At 38.3% G+C, this 19,150-nt stretch overlaps 3 protein-coding genes across 3 annotated transcripts; 1 reads left to right on the top strand and 2 right to left on the bottom strand.

The window, feature by feature from the left end:
- Nucleotides 1–426: 426 nt before the first annotated feature.
- On the bottom strand, nt 427–2,505 carry LOC136268979 (fumarylacetoacetate hydrolase domain-containing protein 2-like). The gene is made up of 8 exons (XM_066064449.1): nt 2,360–2,505; nt 2,082–2,305; nt 1,661–1,892; nt 1,549–1,608; nt 1,077–1,239; nt 920–1,028; nt 663–750; nt 427–618 (listed from the first exon to the last, which is right to left on the bottom strand). Exons 1-8 carry the CDS (start codon nt 2,405–2,407, stop codon nt 556–558), a joined length of 987 nt encoding a protein of 328 aa, XP_065920521.1. The 5' UTR covers nt 2,408–2,505; the 3' UTR covers nt 427–555.
- Nucleotides 2,411–5,162, top strand: LOC136268980 (protein DPCD-like). The gene is made up of 6 exons (XM_066064450.1): nt 2,411–2,569; nt 2,663–2,743; nt 3,751–3,866; nt 4,169–4,302; nt 4,351–4,453; nt 4,949–5,162. Exons 1-6 carry the CDS (start codon nt 2,494–2,496, stop codon nt 5,051–5,053), a joined length of 615 nt encoding a protein of 204 aa, XP_065920522.1. The 5' UTR covers nt 2,411–2,493; the 3' UTR covers nt 5,054–5,162.
- A 2,686-nt stretch (nt 5,163–7,848) lies between these two features.
- LOC136236893 (ATP-binding cassette sub-family C member 4-like) lies at nt 7,849–15,714 on the bottom strand. The gene is made up of 7 exons (XM_066027123.1): nt 15,597–15,714; nt 12,786–12,852; nt 12,618–12,723; nt 12,421–12,568; nt 9,678–9,801; nt 9,236–9,374; nt 7,849–8,088 (listed from the first exon to the last, which is right to left on the bottom strand). Exons 1-4 carry the CDS (start codon nt 15,712–15,714, stop codon nt 12,431–12,433), a joined length of 429 nt encoding a protein of 142 aa, XP_065883195.1. The 3' UTR covers nt 7,849–8,088; nt 9,236–9,374; nt 9,678–9,801; nt 12,421–12,430.
- Nucleotides 15,715–19,150: the final 3,436 nt, after the last annotated feature.

The following is a 19,150-nucleotide window of genomic DNA, read 5'->3' as shown; positions in this document are numbered from 1 at the left end:
TTCTGTTAAGACTGCTTGATCTTACTGTTATACAGAGGATGACATTTGTTCAGTGGTGAGTTTAAGTATTATTAATGTAGGTTGTAAACTTACATTGTGAATGTGCTGGCTGTTTGGATATCCATGTAGCTGCTAATGCAAGCTAGTGGGGTTACTATATTTCACACATTGCATGCCACCAAACAAAATGATGTAACACTTCACTCCTTATACTGATTGACTTGCTCTTAGTTTCAAACTGCATCCAGATTGTTTAGCTACACTCACAGACAATTTCAGGCAATTATATGAAATGATAAAAACATTATGAAGCTTCGAAGTTCAAAAATGGGTCTGCTTTGGTGTGTGAAAAGGTACCTTTCGCAAATCCGGTCACAAATAAAGGCACACGCATTTACACATTGTAGTGTTGGGATATTATTCGTATCTATTATAATTATGGTATCTTTAAAGATGTCCCATTTCAATTCGTTACAGAACTAACAAGGAAGTATGTGCAAAAGTAGTTCATTCTACTTGAAGAGTACTACACCTAAAATGTCTGCCAAGCTCTTCTTATTGTATCTCATTTCTAACTGACCCGATCTCTGCTACCTCACATTCGACGACATCTCCTTTCTACTAACAATTATAACACACAACACAATACACACGTGTCCCACCTTCAGCCACAATGGAGGTTTCCTGAAGCACCCAACTCCAGGAGGAGTGCCAGTCAGTATAACATCTCCTGGTCTGATGGTTACAAACCTGTACAATGTGCAGTAGTATGGTATCACAGGAATTTTCAAGGGACAATAATATTCGGCTTTAGTAAAATCTTCAAGGACACCAAACTGTGCGTAACGTTAAGCTGCTACTTTTATGGATAGAAATGGTTGAATACATTTCTCACCTTATATGGTATAGATATACTCACCTTGATATGAAGGCTACTAGTGCTTCAGTCTTGTGGACTAGCTGGTTTGTGTTAGAGTCCTGGACCACTTCTCCGTTCAGTTTGCAACGAATTGCAAGATTATGAGGGTCTGTGGTGTTTAAACGTTAACCGCATGTGCTGTGTATCCAGGTCTAACCTGATAGTGCACTTGGCGTTACTATGGCTGGTCCCAGTGGACAGAATGTATCAAACGTCTTCCCTAACAACCACTGGCCACCATTTTTATGTAGTTGCCAATCCCTAGCACTAACATCATGAGCGACTGTGTAACCAGCAACATATGTCATTGCATCTTCTTCCTACACACAACAACAGTACACAATGCCATTTAACTTTTTGAAAACAGTCACTTGCTGTGCCTTATAAATGGACAAATTGTAAGCCTGCCTGTTATGTAGATCAAAAGCAGTGCTCAAATTTCCTATAACAGTATCATGTATTGTATATAACAAGTGCAATGCTAACATTGAACAGTGCAAATGTGATCCTGACTACATGGTCAGGACAGGGGTGCTGCCACTAGTGGTGTGTTACCATGTACACAATGGAGGGTTGGCAACATTGGACAAAGACACACACGTACACAACACACACAAATAATTTTGTACCTTAACCTTCTTTCCTTCCTTGCCAATAACAATACAAAGCTCTACTTCATAATCCAATTGCTAGTAGATACAATAAGGACATGAGATATTGCAGTACCACATAACAACTCACATCAGTCTCATCAGGCTTCACCACAGGCCCATAAGGGTCTGTAATAGCTGAACTGAACTTGTTGAAAATGATTGGTTCAACAGGTACAGGTAGATTCTGCTCAGTGCAGTGGTCCACATAATTCATCCCAATACACAGGACCTTCTCTGGGTTAGTGATGGGAGCCTTAAGAGTGTACTGGTCTGGTGTGAGTACATGAGGTCCTGTGGATGTGTTGGAGCTCTGAAATGCTCTGTGTGCAAAAATATAAAATTAAAATAAACTTCAATATCATACCGGTAGGCCTAATTAAGCTTTTAGTTTCAGTAATTTTTTTTACAGGTAGAAAGCCTAATAATTACATTTGTGTAGATGTACTTCCAAATTTTTATTATTTGCTATTAACTCCGCTTTTTGCAATATGCAGTATTTGGCTACTAACCTGTTAGCTGCTTCCATGGCTGATTGGCCAGCTTCAAGGAAGGACTTCATGTCTCCAGGGATGGTGTCATCCACTGCACACACATCCACAACATTGTTTGTGGATGAACAATGCACCCCTAGTTTATATGTCCCCTCCTTATTTGTGAAACTGACTAGTCTCAGAGGAGGGTAGCTGGTTTTAGCTTTCTTTGGCACTGACATGAGTGTGGCTTTAATCTGAACCTGCATTGTTACACATTAAACGACACACACTAGTAATACAACCCCAGTGATTACCCTGATAGCTCTAATAGTCACAACGCTCAGCTGTTTGGCACAAAGCATACACAACAACACTGACACACCGCGTGGACCTCGCGCAGACACACCCTCACAGTATAGCGATAGTTTACGGAGATGTGGAAGAGAAAATGAGTCTTAATAAGGCTGCCAGCGAGTGGTTTAGTAAACTAAAAGCAGCGAAGAAGACTTTTCTTATCCAGGATGGTTAGAGATTTGTGTTACTTTGTGTGCTTCATTTTGTATTCTAACATATTGGTACACATGCATGTACGTAATCGCCCGTCTCATTACGTACAGAAAGAAGAAAAATTCACTTCCTTTTCTCGGATGGCACAGAGATGTGCGAAGAATATGACTTGGAATCAGGACTGTTGCTAGGTAACGCAATGCTATCATGTGATCCAAATATTTGAATTTTGAATTTGAATTTGGTTTTAAACTCCTATATTCGGCATAGCCGTTCTTCCATATAGGAGTTTGTCAAATAATTGGTTCAATGGGAACCACCTGCGACTGGGATCAAGATGTTTCAGTTTAATCAACTAAAATACCTTACTTTCAGGCCTTGATCACTTGACTGCCTAATAGTGATGTGCGATCATGGATATTTTCCTATCATGATTATTGCACAATATATCACATCACAATACAATTATATATCATGATATACAAACTCATCACTCAGCTAGTCTATTTACACTGATGACACTTGTAGCACTTGTAGCACTTGTAGCACTGATGTACTAGAAGTACAATACAATATGGTACATGACTAGCATACGACATTGCAAGCTATTTTATCAAAGAAAGTACCGTGTACAATGACATCTTGGGTACATTTTTCTCTAAGTATAGCTAAATCTATACCTAGGCTTATATCACAATACAAAGATTCTATATCACATCACGATATAGAAAATTTTATCACGATATATATCACATATCGCACATCACTACTGCCTAATGTTACTAAGGCACCTTCTTGATTGCTTGATTCACTACAAACGAATCTCTTGATTGCTTGATTTGATTTTGATTCCCGTCAAAGATGGTTCTACAGGACTATTGCCCCTCATGGTTTGAGTTTGTCAAATATATATATATATATATAGTGGAACCTGTCTTAGTGACCACCTGTTTAGAAAGGCTACCTCTCTAAAAAGGCCACCTATAAATTCCCCAGATGAGCTATTTATACACTCATTCACCTGCCACCTGCCTATTAAGGTAAAAAAATATTGGCCCAAAGGTGACTGTCTTAGACAGGTTCCACTGTAGCATGTTGAGGAATTAAAACTTGTTTTGTGGTACAGAAAGTTGTGTTTAAGCTGGACAAAATAATTTTGTTCATTCAAACCAATTGCAACCTTCTATTCTAATTCTAGTAAGAAAATGGCACCAGCGGTCAGACCTTGGGAGATCAGACAAGTGGGAATATGAAGTTGGTCAGTCAGCTGCACCACGAGCACCGACTGATTTACTGTCAGAGAGTTTGTCAAATGTATGTGTAAGACCAGTCAAATTTGATAACTTGTTTCTCACTCATGGATTTCAAGTGATTCACACTTGGGCAGTAGGTCATTACTATTTCATTGCACCATTGTTCCCAAAGCTTTAGAGTAGGAGCAATGCTTTGTGTACTGTAAATGTTGGCTAGTCTTTCTCAAGACTGAAAGTGTATGCACTTGCCAATGATGTAATTGCTTGGATTAATAATAAAATCTGAGTGTTAGTGGCAGGGATGAGAAATAAGTAAACAAGTTTGCATGGGCTACAAGTTGGATTAAAACTTTTCTTCTACAGCCCTTGTTTGGTCGTAAAGACACGGCTGCAGATTTTCAGTGGAGAATCCGCAACTTGCCTTACCCAATTGATAATTACTTAGTCACAGTTGACGATGATTCAGCTGGAATTACTGTCAGAACAGTTAACAAAAAGTATGTTAGACACTGTTCTACACAAGCACATACAATTTTCTGTTATAGATACTACAAGAAGTTTACCATACCCGACATGCAGCGTTGTCAACTGCCGTTGGAACGGAAGTCACTGTCGATAGCACATGCCAGTAATACCCTAATTATCACTGTATGTTTTTGTGTGTACCGTCAAGTTTGTGTGGTCTACATTCACTGTGTAAGCATGAGTATAATTATATCATGATATTGTTTTCTGTACATTTAATGGAGTACAGTGGAATTTTATCAAATAAGTTTCCCTGATTGATCATTAAGACATGTTGGACACTTGATCATGGTTTCCATACCCCGATGCAAAGGCACCTTGATAATCAGGACACTTGTCCATGGTCCCTTTTGTATTGGACCCCGGAAATTAGGACACCTCACTAATTTGTTAAAGTATGCACATACAATCAAGAAACATGGATAATTAGGGCAATTGAGTGACTTTCCTATAATTATTATCCTGATACTAGTATTATAATGTTTGGAATAGAAAGTTCCACTATATTTAAGTGATGAAAATATAGCATCTTTCCAGTTCGTATCACAAACAGTTTATACCACTATAACTTGAGTCATGCTAAATGATGCAGTTGTTTATGATATGATTTTCCCATAGTATAAGAAACCGTCTGTCATCCTGCAATTGGAGAGTACCCTCAATGAGGCTTACAGTAAAGCAAGAGCAAGTAAAGATGGTGACGTTGATTGTACACCTAGCTAAAGCTATGATGTGTGTGTTCTGTTAGTATGTTTGAAAAGTCCTCTATGGTGTTGTCATGTGAATGTATATCAACATTTTTATATACCAACTGTCTATATGTTTCGAATGACTACACCAGTTATCTTGGAACATCTATTACTTATTGGCTGTAAGATGCCTTGATGCAGCATGAGAAATACAGGTGCTTTACTACTACTAATACTGTAGTAATATTTATATATGCAGCACTATCTTGTATCAAATGTCTTAGCTAGTCGTTGGCATCAATGGTTTAGTCTCTTTTCTATGTATATACAACACAGGGTAACTCTGTGTTGTATATACATGCATATAAAAGAGACTCCGGTATATTCTCAGGCGGTCACTCATCCAAGTACTAACTCTGCCCAACGCTGCTTAACTTTCAGGGGCGGATCCAGAGTTTGGAAAGGGGGGGTGCACTTTGCTGAAAAGTTGAAGAACAAAAAAAAAAAAAAAGGTCACAGCAATAATGGCTGCCCTTTATCAAATGTACTTACTATAAAGTATATAAAGATCCTTATTCATAGCTTCATAGTTAAACTACACTGCCTCATGAACACTGTGACTGCTTTATTAGAGTGACTGCTCTATTAGAGTATCTCGATCTTGTATGTAATCTTTTTTGAAAGGGATGGGGGGGGGGGGGGGATGTGCCTCCTGTGCTCCCCCTCCTTGGATCCACCACTGACTTTAGTGATCAGATGAGAACTGGTGCTTTCAGCACATGGTATGGTCGTAGGAGCCAGTGAGTAGCTTAGGCTTTTGATTGATTTGAGGTGCAAACACTTTACAACAACTTGCAATTTAATTCCATAAAGTATGATTCGTAACAATTAAATGTTGCTGCTTCTCCAGTCTGTAGTAGTGTATAAATAGTCTGTATAATAGCTAAGTCTACCATGTTGAAAGCACCAATTCTCATCTGATCACTGAAGTCAAACAGCATTGGGCAGGGTCAGTACTTGACTGCCTGGGAATACCCTGTGGCCAAAGGTTATAATTAGTAGTTTCAGTGGACTTTTAGTAATGTTGTGTGTAAAATGGTCTATAGAATAGCTAAGTGAAGCCCGTGTGGTGGGCCAAGGTGCAGTATGTAGAAATATTGGATCAGCTTTGCCACTTGTTGGGAGGCTGTTGTCATCTTGTACCTGTTGAAAACCCTGTTAACAAAGTCATCAGCAATTGCAAAACAGAACTGTTGACTGATGCATAATACTGAACAACAATGGATCAAACTCAGCTCTTAGGTACACCACTGAAGACATGAGGTTTGTCCATTTCCATTTAGACAATGAGAATGTTTTGATATTTGCAGAGTTTTTATTCTGGTAAGTCTTACTGGATAAGACACCTAGCCACGAACTTTGACAAGCAATTTCAGTTACATGTCAGGAATGATGTAATAATCAGCTCAGCTCTGCCTCCATGATTGTTACATTCTTATTACATCATGGGGTTCTCACCTATATGCTTTCTGCCAACTAAGAAAACATTTTAGCAAGCCCAAGTGATTCCCTGCAAGTTCAGTTTGGTGAGCAATTGAGTATGAGGAACTGAATAAAGTCACATGCACAGTAGGTGACAGTTATTGTTACCATTGTGTACAAAACCTCATACAGATTTAGTATTGTGTAACTCTGATAGTCATGCATGTTATGTAGTCAGGTAGCTACATTAAGTATGTACTGTGCTTGTATGCTTTTGCTATCGCTATACATGCCATTAATGAAATTGCCTCATTTTATTTCCCTGCTTAGTAGAAGGACAGTTGATAACTGTTAAATTATGCACGTGCATGCCTGTTTGTGGTTACACATCCAAGTCAGGCTACAACTATAAGAATCACCTCAACTACTGCCTCCGTGTACACGAGTACGGTTTACTGTGATGCACACACACGCACACGCACATTTACATGTACACTATGCAACACTCAGTCCTGCACACTCATACTGTACACAAATTATTGTATAGGGTACATGCCATGCATGCCACTCATTAATCAGGACTTAACCATTTCCTATCAAACATGTCAGGGAATGTGTGCAACAAAAGGATAACATTCATGTGGTTTAATTCAATATAGAGAGCATATAGACCTTAGAGGAACAGCAAATAGTGTTCTACATATACCACGGTATAGTGGATGTTACAGTTATAGCCATGAAGTGCATCTATTTTCATTTTGCTTCTAACATAATTACTGATACTGGAACTGTGATGCAAGAATGAAATAACGAGACTAGCAGTTATCCATGTACGATCTTGCATGCTATAATGTAGATACATAAAATGTGGAGTATGCATGCACAAGTCAGGATTGTTTGTTCAGTCAAATTCTTAGTGCATATCACAGCATAGCTAATGGACAGTTATTATTACTAGACCTGGAATTACCTATCACTTGATATAGAGAAGGTATATAGTTACTTTTCTTAAGGTTGTGTTTGATAACCTCTTGAAAATCTCTTACTTCATTATAGCTAACTTTAGTGCTAATATACTGATGCATGGACTCTACACCAAAGCTCACTAACTTCACTCTTAATTTGATTAATTACCCTGCATACTTTGTAGTGCACCATAAAATCAAGTCTGGAAAATTATTATTATTATTAGAGCTTTACAGTGACCAGCACTGAAGGTCTGACAGCAGCTTGTTGTTCTGGATACATGCAGTCAAACCTGTAAAGTATGGCTACTTGTAATAGGTACTTCATGACCTAGTACCTCATAATATAATAAAACCATTTTTTGTCCCCATTAATAAGGTTTTACTACAAAACATCTTGAGTTACAAATCCATGTGATTTCTGAAGATCTATATATATATATATATATATATATATATATATATATATATATAAAACTTTTAAGCTATTATTGTTCACACATGTATGCATATCATTTATGCATAGCTAATCACGATGGTGTTTGTTCAAATTGAGCAGGCTGCAAATCATCAGGCATCCATTGTTCTGGCTTGGGATCATACACCAAATGAGAAGACAACACTAAATACAACAAAAAAAATGCAGGTAATCATCAAAGTTTATCAATTATACCACACCCATGAGGTTTGTACCTGAAATGTGCATGAACACAACAATGTCATTTCCAAGGATGGATCCAGGGTTTGGCAAGGGGGAAGGTGTGCACTAGGGTGGTAGGTATATGGAGCTTGGGGGGGGGGGGGGGGGGGGCACAGCCCCTCAGAAGCTAAGCTATTCCAGGACTGAAAATTTTGATGTTTCATGCACAAATATCTAGCTTTCTAGGTGGACTACATTATATTGATCAGCAGTTGTATGAGCTATAACTGTATAAGGATAAGTGTGACAGTCATGATTAGTTCAGTTACAGACCTAAAGAATGGCATACAAAGAACCATGTGCATTTCATTTGCAAAATTTTCTTAGCAGGCTAATTGTTCTCATGCATGGGATAGTGACCCTCATTGGGCACTTGTTCTTCACAATTCCAATATGCATGGGTGGTGAATCTAGCAATGTGGCAATAATCAAGTCATTGACCACAATTGCAATCACTGAACTTGTCAAATGTACTGGTTTCATGCTCATGGGGCCACTACTTCACGGAAGAAGCCTATACTTCCCTGGAATGAGTTGGTAAACCAAAGTTTCAGCAATTTACTTGGCAGAAAATGTGAAGAGTAGTATAGGTGCTTATAATATCTTTAATATTGGTACTGTGACAGAAAAATGATCTCCCGATGCAATCGTAACCTGCAGAGTTAGCTAGTACAAGGAAATGTCATATGAAGTATACATAAATATCCTATATGGTCCTTGGTCCAGCTGGGTCCACTGTTTTCACTTACCCGGGTTACAGCCGGTTTATAACACTGCAACATGCAGCCTTTAATCTACTCATACACCATACCTCAAACCTAATGTAAAATACCACTGAAAAACTTACAATTTCATTCATGGTATCATAAAGGCAAGCGTAACCATTAAAATTTTAATGTTGACTTCACTATCCCACTTGTATTGATTTTCAACAATATGAACTAACTTCAGTTCATTTATGCTACAAATAATGTCACATTGCATTTTACTTGTATATGGGGCTTTGAGAATTGCAAGGTTAAAAGATTGTAATTAATTTACATGCGCTTATACACATATAAAGCCTTACTTTAAAGAAGAAGTATAGTGGTACCCACGTAAGCATCCACCACAGGTACTTTTCTATCACACAAAAGAAGCTAAAAATTATCCAGTAGATGAGCCACTTCTCTTCATCGCTTGTATTAGTTGACTGAATAACCTGAATACTATAATATGTGACAAGCATGATATATATATATATATATACATACATACATACATACATACATACATACATACATACATACATACATACATACATACATACATACATACATACATACATACATACATACATACATACATACATACATACATACATACATACATACATACATACATACATACATACATACATACATACATACATACATACATACATACATACATACATACATACATACATACATACATACATACATACATACATACATACACACACACACACATATATATATACAACTACTTACGAGCTGTACGCTGGGTACAGAAATCCTATAATGTTCACAAACAGTTGGACCATGTATGGGTGAGCTAACCATTTACCATATCCAAATGATATTGTTAGGTAAATAACAATGAGTCCAACATAACCTGTGACAAATAGAGCACATTAATGCATTATTGGGGTATATACAGCAGCAGAAACAATAACAGCAACGGCTCAATAATGGCATCAGAAATAGCATGCAGTCAAAATCAAGGACTTCTTGTTATTTTCCCTAGCATATACCAGAAACATCATCAGTATACATGTACACTGTAAATTTATACTGCAGTCACTTAGTATGATATACATATGTAGTATCAGTTATGATCAATTCTGAAGTATATGTACATCATAATAAGTGACCACAGGTAGCATACCATTAGGATGAACTTCATATTTTTGAATTTACATGCAGTGTAAACCATGCATGCACCTTTAGTACAATGTCAATGGTATAGCTAGATATAATAGTAACACCCAGCTCAGAATTACTGATACTGGTTAGCTGTAATAGCCATATAGCTATATGCGCATGGACATACTATATATATAGCCTTACATGCCAGTTTGCAGGTACTGATAGCGGCTGGCTACAGCTATCTATAAGCATTATATACTTGAAAATGCTGCCATTGCGGGAAACGTAATTATATAACTACGATTTATAGCTAGTCTATTATAGCCTATAGTTAATTGTAAACATGCAGATTACAGCTAGCTATGCAGATGCATGACAACTTACTGAAGAAGATTTGCATCCGATTTAGAAGATACTTTTGGAAGAAGTTGTGGAATATCACGAAAAGCACTGCAAACAGCACCACATAGCTAAGAATACGTGCATGTAGTGATGGGATAGAATCGTCCTTGGCGAGGCCTTCATCAATGTGGTCTTGGTTCTCCGACATTCCAGCCCGCTGTATACGCAACTATATGCAGACGACGGCCAGCAGAACAGCTTTTATGCACATGCAAACAGTAGTAATGATTCGATATTCTGCAGGTGACGTCATGCACGCACGTGCAATTCTACAAATTGCTTATGCATATACCGTGTTTTTCAGGTTTCTGGCGAAAATCAAAGCATTAACGTGATCAAACACGTGATCCGTGCTTCGAACTAGCAAGGCTTACATAACTTGCAGCATACTAGCAATACTTGAACGTGTACAATGATCGGCAAAAGGTGCGAATATTCACTTTAAATGCCTTGCAAGTTCGAGATATTTTGAATTACAGATCACGTGTTTGTACTTTGATTTTCGCAAGAAACCTGAAAAACACGGTAGTAGTATGTGTGTAGTCTTCATGTGTGTTCACAACACTTGACTGTAACATGTTGGACTATATTTCTACCCAATATAGCTCAAAGGCGCATGCTATATAGCTAAAGACTTCAAAGTTGTATATTTAGTATCTTGATCTTGAACTTATACTACACGTAGCTGGTGTTATAACTCAATAGCTTTAAATCCGATTCTTCTAAACCATTGAAGTAACTATAATGTATATAGTGGGGCATGTGACACATGAGCTGTTTAACTAGCCACTGTTGTAACTAGTCTGGCGCGGCCGCCCCTTCGCAACAGGAAGGTTCCTGTTTGCGAAGGGGCGGCCGCGCCAGACTATATTGTAACATGTATGCTTGACATGTGTAACCAACAGGCTACAATCTGCACACTGATCATAAAAAAGCCCCTGAACTGATGTCCTACAACTTAATTATTTCCTTTACCTATCTAGTTACAATATACAGGGAAATAGTAATTCAGTAGAGAATGATATGCAGGAAACAATAACAGTGAAACCTGCTAACAGAAAAGTGTATTTGCTGTTTTTGCAAAATATAGCTACATGCGTGGAATGTTTATGTTGCTAGCCTGGTATGTATGCTCATGATGATGCAAGGGTTAAAGAAAATCATTTGCCACAAAAAAGTGTTATGAGCGTACTACATAATAAGGTCTGCTATAGGACCGCAGCCTACATGTCTATACACAGAGAAAAATAAAAAAGTATAATACAAAATCTCATATAGCTGTACAAATAATGTAGAGCCAGGAGGGGGTCAAACAATTACAATTTAACTGCAGATTTTCAGATTTATATTAACAATCACATTTTAAACTACAGTGAAACCTCACTTAGTGGCCACCTCAGTAATGAGGCCACCTCATTATAGTGGCCAGGTCCAGCAAGTCCAAACGTATTTTCCAGTATGTTACATTTATTTAATTTTCGTTAATAGGGCCACCTCATTATAAAGGCCAGTGGCCACATACCACTGGACCAAACTGGTAAAACTAGTGAGGCCAGCTGAGCAGGCAGTCAAGGTATCACTGCAAAAGTTGTTGCTCTTAAGTGCACATTTTAACTACTGAAAGCGGTACCAATTATTCTGGCAGTATACTTCATGCTTTTCCAGCCATTATGTCTCAAGTATTGCTGGAATAATTGATACATCGTATGCTCCTACCTTTCTCTGTGATAAACTCTATACATAGTATGTTTAGTTAGATCAATTGTATACTGATGTTACAGTTGCTGGTTTGTTGAAAACCTCATTAATAAGGCCATTTTTATGGCTGCATTAATAAGGTTTACGGTAATAGGGCCACCTCAGTAATAGGGCCACTTATCATGGGTCCCATAGGTGGCCCTATTAACGAGGTTTCACTGTATAAAGTATTAATAAAATTGTATTTTGTATTTATAGTCTATACTTGAATTTTTTCATTGTTGTTGCAATCTCCTAAGTCTCCCTGACTCTACAGGACCAGTTCTCTTTACCATACTATGAAACACTGACTGTTGTTTTTGTAGGAGGTTGAATGGTGCATCAAACTCTATCACTTTACCAGAAGATAAAACCTACAAATCAACAACATCTACACAATTATTCACTATCATCCTAACCCACCAGTACTTTATCAGAGTCCATTATTGTTTCCAGTCGGTGAGCAATAGTAAGGATAGTACAATGGTTGAATTTCTTGCGGATCATCTCCTGAATTATATCATCCGTTCTGTACTCAATACATGTCACCATCATACAGCTCTCACTTCTCATAACATCTTAGTAACTCACATTAGGTCAACATTTGCAGTTGCTTCATCAATCACAAGGATCTTGTTCCTCCTCAATAGTGCTCTTGCTATTCAGTTGTACCTGAATGTAGTGATTAGCTACAATTGTTATACCATCACATCAAACCTCATCCCATAGTTGGTGATCTTCAAGTTCATTGAATGGGTCCAAGTTGTACCTCACAGTTCCACTGAACAGTACTGGTCGTGTATCATACACATGTAGTAATGCACTATTTAGATGCTCACTTGATAGCACATGCATACATCATTGTAACCAGCATGAATATTTGTATAATGTATTAAACTTAGCTGGTAATTGAATTGATGTAACTTACTACATTGGTGGCAGAAAATTCTGGATCACAGAGTAAGCTAGCATGCCCAGTATGCTTCCATGTGGAAACATTTCTGCGTAGCTTGTGTGCTGGAGATTTACTCTAGCGCCAATGGATTAACTGACAAAACAAAATGCTTTATGCATTGTTTTAAGGAGAAGCGTTAGTATAACACATAGCTTGAAGACAACAAAGAGATTTTAAAGGTGAAAGAGTATATAGTAGGCAAATAAACATTATATCTACAACTGCATAGGGTGACACCATGCATCAGCTACAGATGCTACATTGTAGACTTTGCACCGATTGCAGCACTATACACTAGCTCATCCAGGCAGAAGGCATATCATTTGAATCATTTGACTGGAACCAAGGTTGTGAAAGTGCCATTGTTAGATTGAGAGTGAGATTGGCCAGTTTTAAAGCAGAATGACAGTGTGCATATCCGTATATGCTAGTACATAAGACTGACAAGTTGTGTGTATGGTATACTGGAGCTGGCAAGTCTTTATTGTTGACAGATTAACAGAACCAGAAGGAGTGTGTTGAAATTGATGGAATACAAATAATAGGCATAGACCAGGGGCGGATCTAGAATTTTTAGAAGGGTGGTTTCCAGTGGTAGTAGGACTCAGATGTGGGGGTCTGGGGGCGCAGCCTCCAGACGCTGACAAGGTTTTAATTTTACAATGCTTGAAATTTAATGAAACTTACTGTTTAAAATCTCAGAGTTTCTGATCTACTGATGCTCACTAGCATTTAATATGTCATGTTTTGACAGAACAGTACTTAGCCAAGTTGGGGAAGGGGGGGGCAAAAGTCATAACATTCAGGAAGTATCTAAGAATCATTAACTGTACCTTAGTGCACAAATCACAATATTAGGGCAAATATGCCTCACAGGAAAACTGAATTTTGATTGAATTTGAGAACAATTTCAGTGGTGCATGCATACATCAATATACAGTATTCTCTTCAGTGAGTTATTAAGTACTGTACAAGTAGATAACAATAAATGAAAGGCACATAAATTTGTAAAGATACATCTCTAATTGCAGATAGGTTTGGATAAATTACATCCTAAAAACAAATAAATTGTGGAACTAGCATATTGTTTAATGTTTCAACTAAATGTTCTATTAGAGTAGATGACTGTTCTATTTGAGTATCTCTATCTTAAGTTCTTATATTATTAAGTGCTATCCCTGTGAGAAGGCTAGGCCTGTATGCTCTTGTGATCCTTGAGTTTTACTGCAAAAGTATATCAGTTAGCAGATGAGCATTGGTGAGTATGATTCGTGTGTTAGTCTATGTCCCGTTGTAGTTAAGGAAGAATTAGTATAATACCAGTTGCCTAAGGGCTGGACAGCTGTTCTGAAGTAAGCCCAGCCCCAAAGGGATTTCTGGAAACTCCAGAACCCCCCTAAAACCGCCCCTGTAATAGAACTACATGATCTTCATAAAAAGATGTCAATTATTCCACAGGTGATGTGTTGCATAACATGCGCACGGTAAGTCCATTCAACCCAATACAGCAATTCATGTGCCAGTGGTAGCACAACTCATTCGTGTTCTAGAACAATCTGATTTGTTCCAATTATGCATGTGTGTGATGGTTCTTGTGTTACTGCACCGACATACATGTTGCTGTCAGACCTTCAGTGCTGGTCACTGTAAAGTGCTAATAATGCACTTGTCAATTTCATGCCCCACCCCCGGGCATCCCCACACCCCAAGTGGGGATTTGACATTGCTTCTTGTCCCCACCCCTGGGGCAATTGACAGTACTGACTGATTTTTGATAGTTGCATTTCTAAACAATAAAATTGCACTCGCTATAATTTACTAGCTACAGGTATATACCAGGTTAATTACTAGTCGCATGCATGAAATATGCACTTATCCTTGAGGTGTTGTCAAATCTCCTACTAGGGGGTGGAGACATAGTGGGGATTTGACAGCTGATATTGCCCCAGTAGTAGGGTATTTGACACCATGATTTGTCAAATCCCCTGTACGGGGGTGGGGCATGAAATTGACAAGTGCATACCAATAACAATAACAATATAGCTTTCAGCGGATATACAGTAGTTAGTATAAATAAGCCCCATCTTGAAAAGCTCTAACCCCAACTCAATTATTAGGTAACATATTTGCTATTCAGGTAGTTTGCAATGTTGCAAATAGCTTATTTGTCATTAAATGTGCATTCTGGCTTCTTTAAGAAATTGTGACAGTTGTAGAATGGTAGTAGCCTGAGAGTGAGAGCATAGACAGGGAATCTTCCTTCTAATTTTGTGAGCCCTTCCTTCAATAATGAAAAAATCATATTATTATTGAAGGGTATGAATTCATCAATTAACCTTCAGTCTTAACTATCAAAGTGGTATGTGCTCTGTGAGGAGCTTACAATGGCAGCTTAATACATAATGATGAAACTGTTTCATAGGTAATCAATAACAAGGCATTCTTACTGTACTGTCTCTTTGCTTGTGTCAATGATGTGCTAGCATATAGCAAAGCAAGGCCTACAACAGCTGTGAAAAACACAGCTATTGCCACCCAGTGAACCAGCACTGGTGCACCACTCATCAGGCACTTGAGTCTTGTGCAGGCAGACCCTCCTGGGCTGAGCTAGTAACATGCAGAGGGACTGTCCAGGTCTCACGAAGAGAGGCCGCAGAGCATAACTACCTCAACACTACTAAACCGATGTGGCTATGCTGCCTTACTGGTGAATAGTAATTAGTTATCAACCTTTTCACATGATTCAATTCTAAAAGATATTGACTTCATTCAACACAGGGATAATCAATGGCATATTTAAATTTAGTGTTATGAAGTTCAATCACTCCTTTGTCAGGCCATTGAAGAGGAGGAGCTTGTCATGTGGAATAGTTTCCAGTTCTGCTTCACTTTCTAATTGACCATAAGCCATGACTCTCTCAACTGATACCATCTAGCACGCACACAATTATTCTATAATGCAAACAGTGAAAATTCTTACAAGATCTTCTACTTCAGCACTTGTACGGACAGTATATTGTAACACACTAATGATATTCCTACTAATACTGGATCAAGAACTATACAATATGGAACATTAAGCACCAGCTGCAAGATAACTTCCTTACCATCAGCCAAAGGTACAGAAACAATTCTAGCGTGAGGAATGCTACTCCAAACACGTCAAGTCTTATCCTAAACCAGCGAGTAGCAGACACCTTGATGAACCATGCATTGGTGTGTTCATTCTGATAGAAATGGTGGACATTAAGAAATCTACTTTGCTCCTTAATGGTAGACAGTCTTGAATGATGGACAAAATGTGGGAATATACTGGATTACGAGCTAAACAAAATAGTAACTTTAGTAATTTAAAACTGAATATCAAAGATCACTACAACAGGAAGCAGCAATGCTTGTACAATTGCATGAATTCCTTCCTATTGCTCTGAAAGTTTTCAATGGAACTGGAGTCAATGGGACAGTAGATGGGAGATGTCATCTTGGTGCAGCATTAGGGAGTTGTTCCTTCACTGAGCAATGCACGGAGGAGAAAATGCATGGACTATTGGCTGAAATCTGTTCATCATGCATCAGCTTAGTGAAATTGCAAGGCACACCCTCATGCTGCTTACTGTGCTTTTGTACATGGGCTTTGTAGCAAATGGACGTATTTCATGCATACCATACTCGACTTATCTGTTCTTCTTACTCCACTGGAGGAGAAGTTGTCTCACCGGTTTATTCCAGCCTTAACTGATTGCAGCATAAATAAACAAGAACGTGTCCTGTTTGCTTTGTCAGTTCGGCTTGGTGGGCTGAATATTAGATACTTTCATAAGTGCTCAGCTGATGATGAATTTGCTGCCTCCATGAAGGTGACTCTTCCTTTAGTGGAATTGATCCGTAAACAACAGCCTAATTTATCAATTTGTGATATTCAGCGCCATAACAAATTGGAAATCATTACCATCAAGCAGCAGAAACAAAGTGCTTTGGCTGCTGAATTGTGTACCCAGCTGTCTGTTAATTTGCAATGTACTCTCTCTTTGGCCAGTGAAAAGGGTACATCACCTTGGCTATCTGCCCTGCCTGTGGAGGAGCATGGTTTTGCTTTACACAAGGCCACTTTTAGAGATGACTTGTAATTACGCTATGGTTGGCTTCCCACTGGATCATCTACCAACTGTGTTTGTGGCCAGGGTTTTACGGTTGATCATGCCATGAATTGCCCCACAGGGGGATTCCCCCACTCTCCAACATAATGAGTTGAGAGACTTCACAGCTGCTGCTCTAACTGAACTGTGCAATGATGCAAGGGTCAAACCTCCTTTGCAGCCTCTTACAGGTGAGACCCTTGATTTGCAACAGCTAATAATGAGGATGGAGCTCATGCAGATGTTTCTATTTCAGGATTCTGGGGAGATAAACATCAGAAGACATTTTATGATGTCAAAGTGTTTAATGCTAATGCGTTTTCATATTGTGGTACCCAAGTATCCTCACTTTATAGACATTTTGAACGTAAGAAATGACGAAAGTATGAACAACGTATTAGAGAAATTGAGATGGACTCTTCTACCCCACTTGTATTTTCAACATTTGGTGGTATGGGTCATGCTGCTGCTGTATTTTACAGAACTTACTTTCCTTATCTCTCTTCAGAAATAGTTCTGTAATGTCATGGCTGCGTTGCAGGGTTAGTTATACTTTGTTACACTCAGTAAAATGTGATGTGTTAAAACAGCACACTAAAATGTCCCCAGTTTCAGCACATGTGCTACTCCATTTGTGCTAATTTAGTACGAAAGTGTGCTATTTTGACGTGCTTAAAATGAAAGTGTGCTAAAACAACACACCAGCTCTCTAAAACAGCACATTGATGTGTTACTGAATTTGACATACTAGTGTGTTGTTTTGTAGTGTGCTACTTTAGCACACTTAGTGTCATAGGTAGATCTAGGAGACACTGCTATAGGGGGGCTGAGGGGGGCTGAGGGGGGCAAGAAGTTATAGGATAAAATCCAGTAATAGGAGAAGAATGGAACTCTAGTATTTATTTACATAACTTTATCTGGTATAGCTGGATGAATGAAGGTATTGAAGGGCATACACTTTCTAAAACTTTAGTTGGTCTGAGTCGTCTGACAGAAAATTTAAAAGCATGCTTTGGAATGCATATAAAATTGGTTAGATAAACCTGTATATAAAGTGTATACTAAACATAAGGTAGAATTGTAATAATTTACAAAAATTGTCAGTTAATGACATTAAAATTGTGACTGTTCTATTAGAGTAGTGACAGCTCCATTAGAGTATCTCGATCTTTAGCACAAAAGTTCAAACTTATTTGTCTTATTTTCTTCAGTGTTCAGTTTATAATTGTAAAGTGCATTTTTAACTGTTGTCTTCTATTCACTTGTTGGCTTTCTGTTTCTGAATACAGTGTGAATGCATGATTCCTGTTTCTGATGCCAATATAATCCTGGAAGTCCAACAGGGGCAAGAGAGCCCCCCCCCCCCCCCCCCCTCAGATCTGCCTATGCTTAGTGTGCTGACATAACACATGTGATATTTTAAGTGTGCTATTTCAACACATTTTGTGCACAATGAACACATTTGTGTGCTATATGAGCACATGTGTATTGTGCTGAAACTGGGGACGTGTTATAATAGCACACTTGTTTTTAGTGTGTACTGGTTTATGCGAACAAACATGGGAAGCATTATTACTTGGACTGAACTGGAATCTGGACTCAAGTCTACAATTCAATATGTACTATATTCTTCCACGTTCATCAAAGGCATTAGCCGGTTTCTTGAAACACTCTAATAGAACGTTCAGAATTTTCATGGCATATACTGAGTAGTAGAGACAACATAGACTACCACAATTCATGACTTGCATAAACATGTAGATCTATTTATGTTGGCATAGTGAATTAAATGTAAGGTATACAGTGTGGGTGATTTCCACGGGCCACAGCAATCTCCCTCCCGCACTCCCTGCAATGTTTCAGAT

The sequence above is a fragment of the Dysidea avara genome, chromosome 10 (assembly GCF_963678975.1).
Source record: "Dysidea avara chromosome 10, odDysAvar1.4, whole genome shotgun sequence".
Lineage (NCBI taxonomy): Eukaryota > Metazoa > Porifera > Demospongiae > Dictyoceratida > Dysideidae > Dysidea > Dysidea avara.
The sequence above is the reverse complement of the archived record's forward strand: the minus strand, read 5'-3'. Positions and strand labels throughout refer to the sequence as shown.

Excerpts from the sequence above, each read along its gene's own strand:
- LOC136236893 (XM_066027123.1), bottom strand. The coding sequence starts at position 15,714 with ATGAGTGGTGCACCAGTGCTGGTTCACTGGGTGGCAATAGCTGTGTTT. Across the intron at positions 12,853-15,596 it reads ACAAGCAAAGAGACAGTACA|CAAGAGCACTATTGAGGAGG; the intron begins GTAAGAATGCCT and ends ACAACTGAATAG. Across the intron at positions 12,569-12,617 it reads TGGACTCTGATAAAGTACTG|GTTTTATCTTCTGGTAAAGT; the intron begins GTGGGTTAGGAT and ends GTTGATTTGTAG.
- LOC136268979 (XM_066064449.1), bottom strand. The coding sequence starts at position 2,407 with ATGCTTTGTGCCAAACAGCTGAGCGTTGTGACTATTAGAGCTATCAGG. Across the intron at positions 2,306-2,359 it reads TGACTATTAGAGCTATCAGG|GTTCAGATTAAAGCCACACT; the intron begins GTAATCACTGGG and ends GTAACAATGCAG. Across the intron at positions 751-919 it reads CTAGTAGCCTTCATATCAAG|GTTTGTAACCATCAGACCAG; the intron begins GTGAGTATATCT and ends CACATTGTACAG.
- LOC136268980 (XM_066064450.1), top strand. The coding sequence starts at position 2,494 with ATGAGTCTTAATAAGGCTGCCAGCGAGTGGTTTAGTAAACTAAAAGCA. Across the intron at positions 2,570-2,662 it reads GACTTTTCTTATCCAGGATG|AAAGAAGAAAAATTCACTTC; the intron begins GTTAGAGATTTG and ends CATTACGTACAG. Across the intron at positions 4,303-4,350 it reads GTCAGAACAGTTAACAAAAA|ATACTACAAGAAGTTTACCA; the intron begins GTATGTTAGACA and ends TTTCTGTTATAG.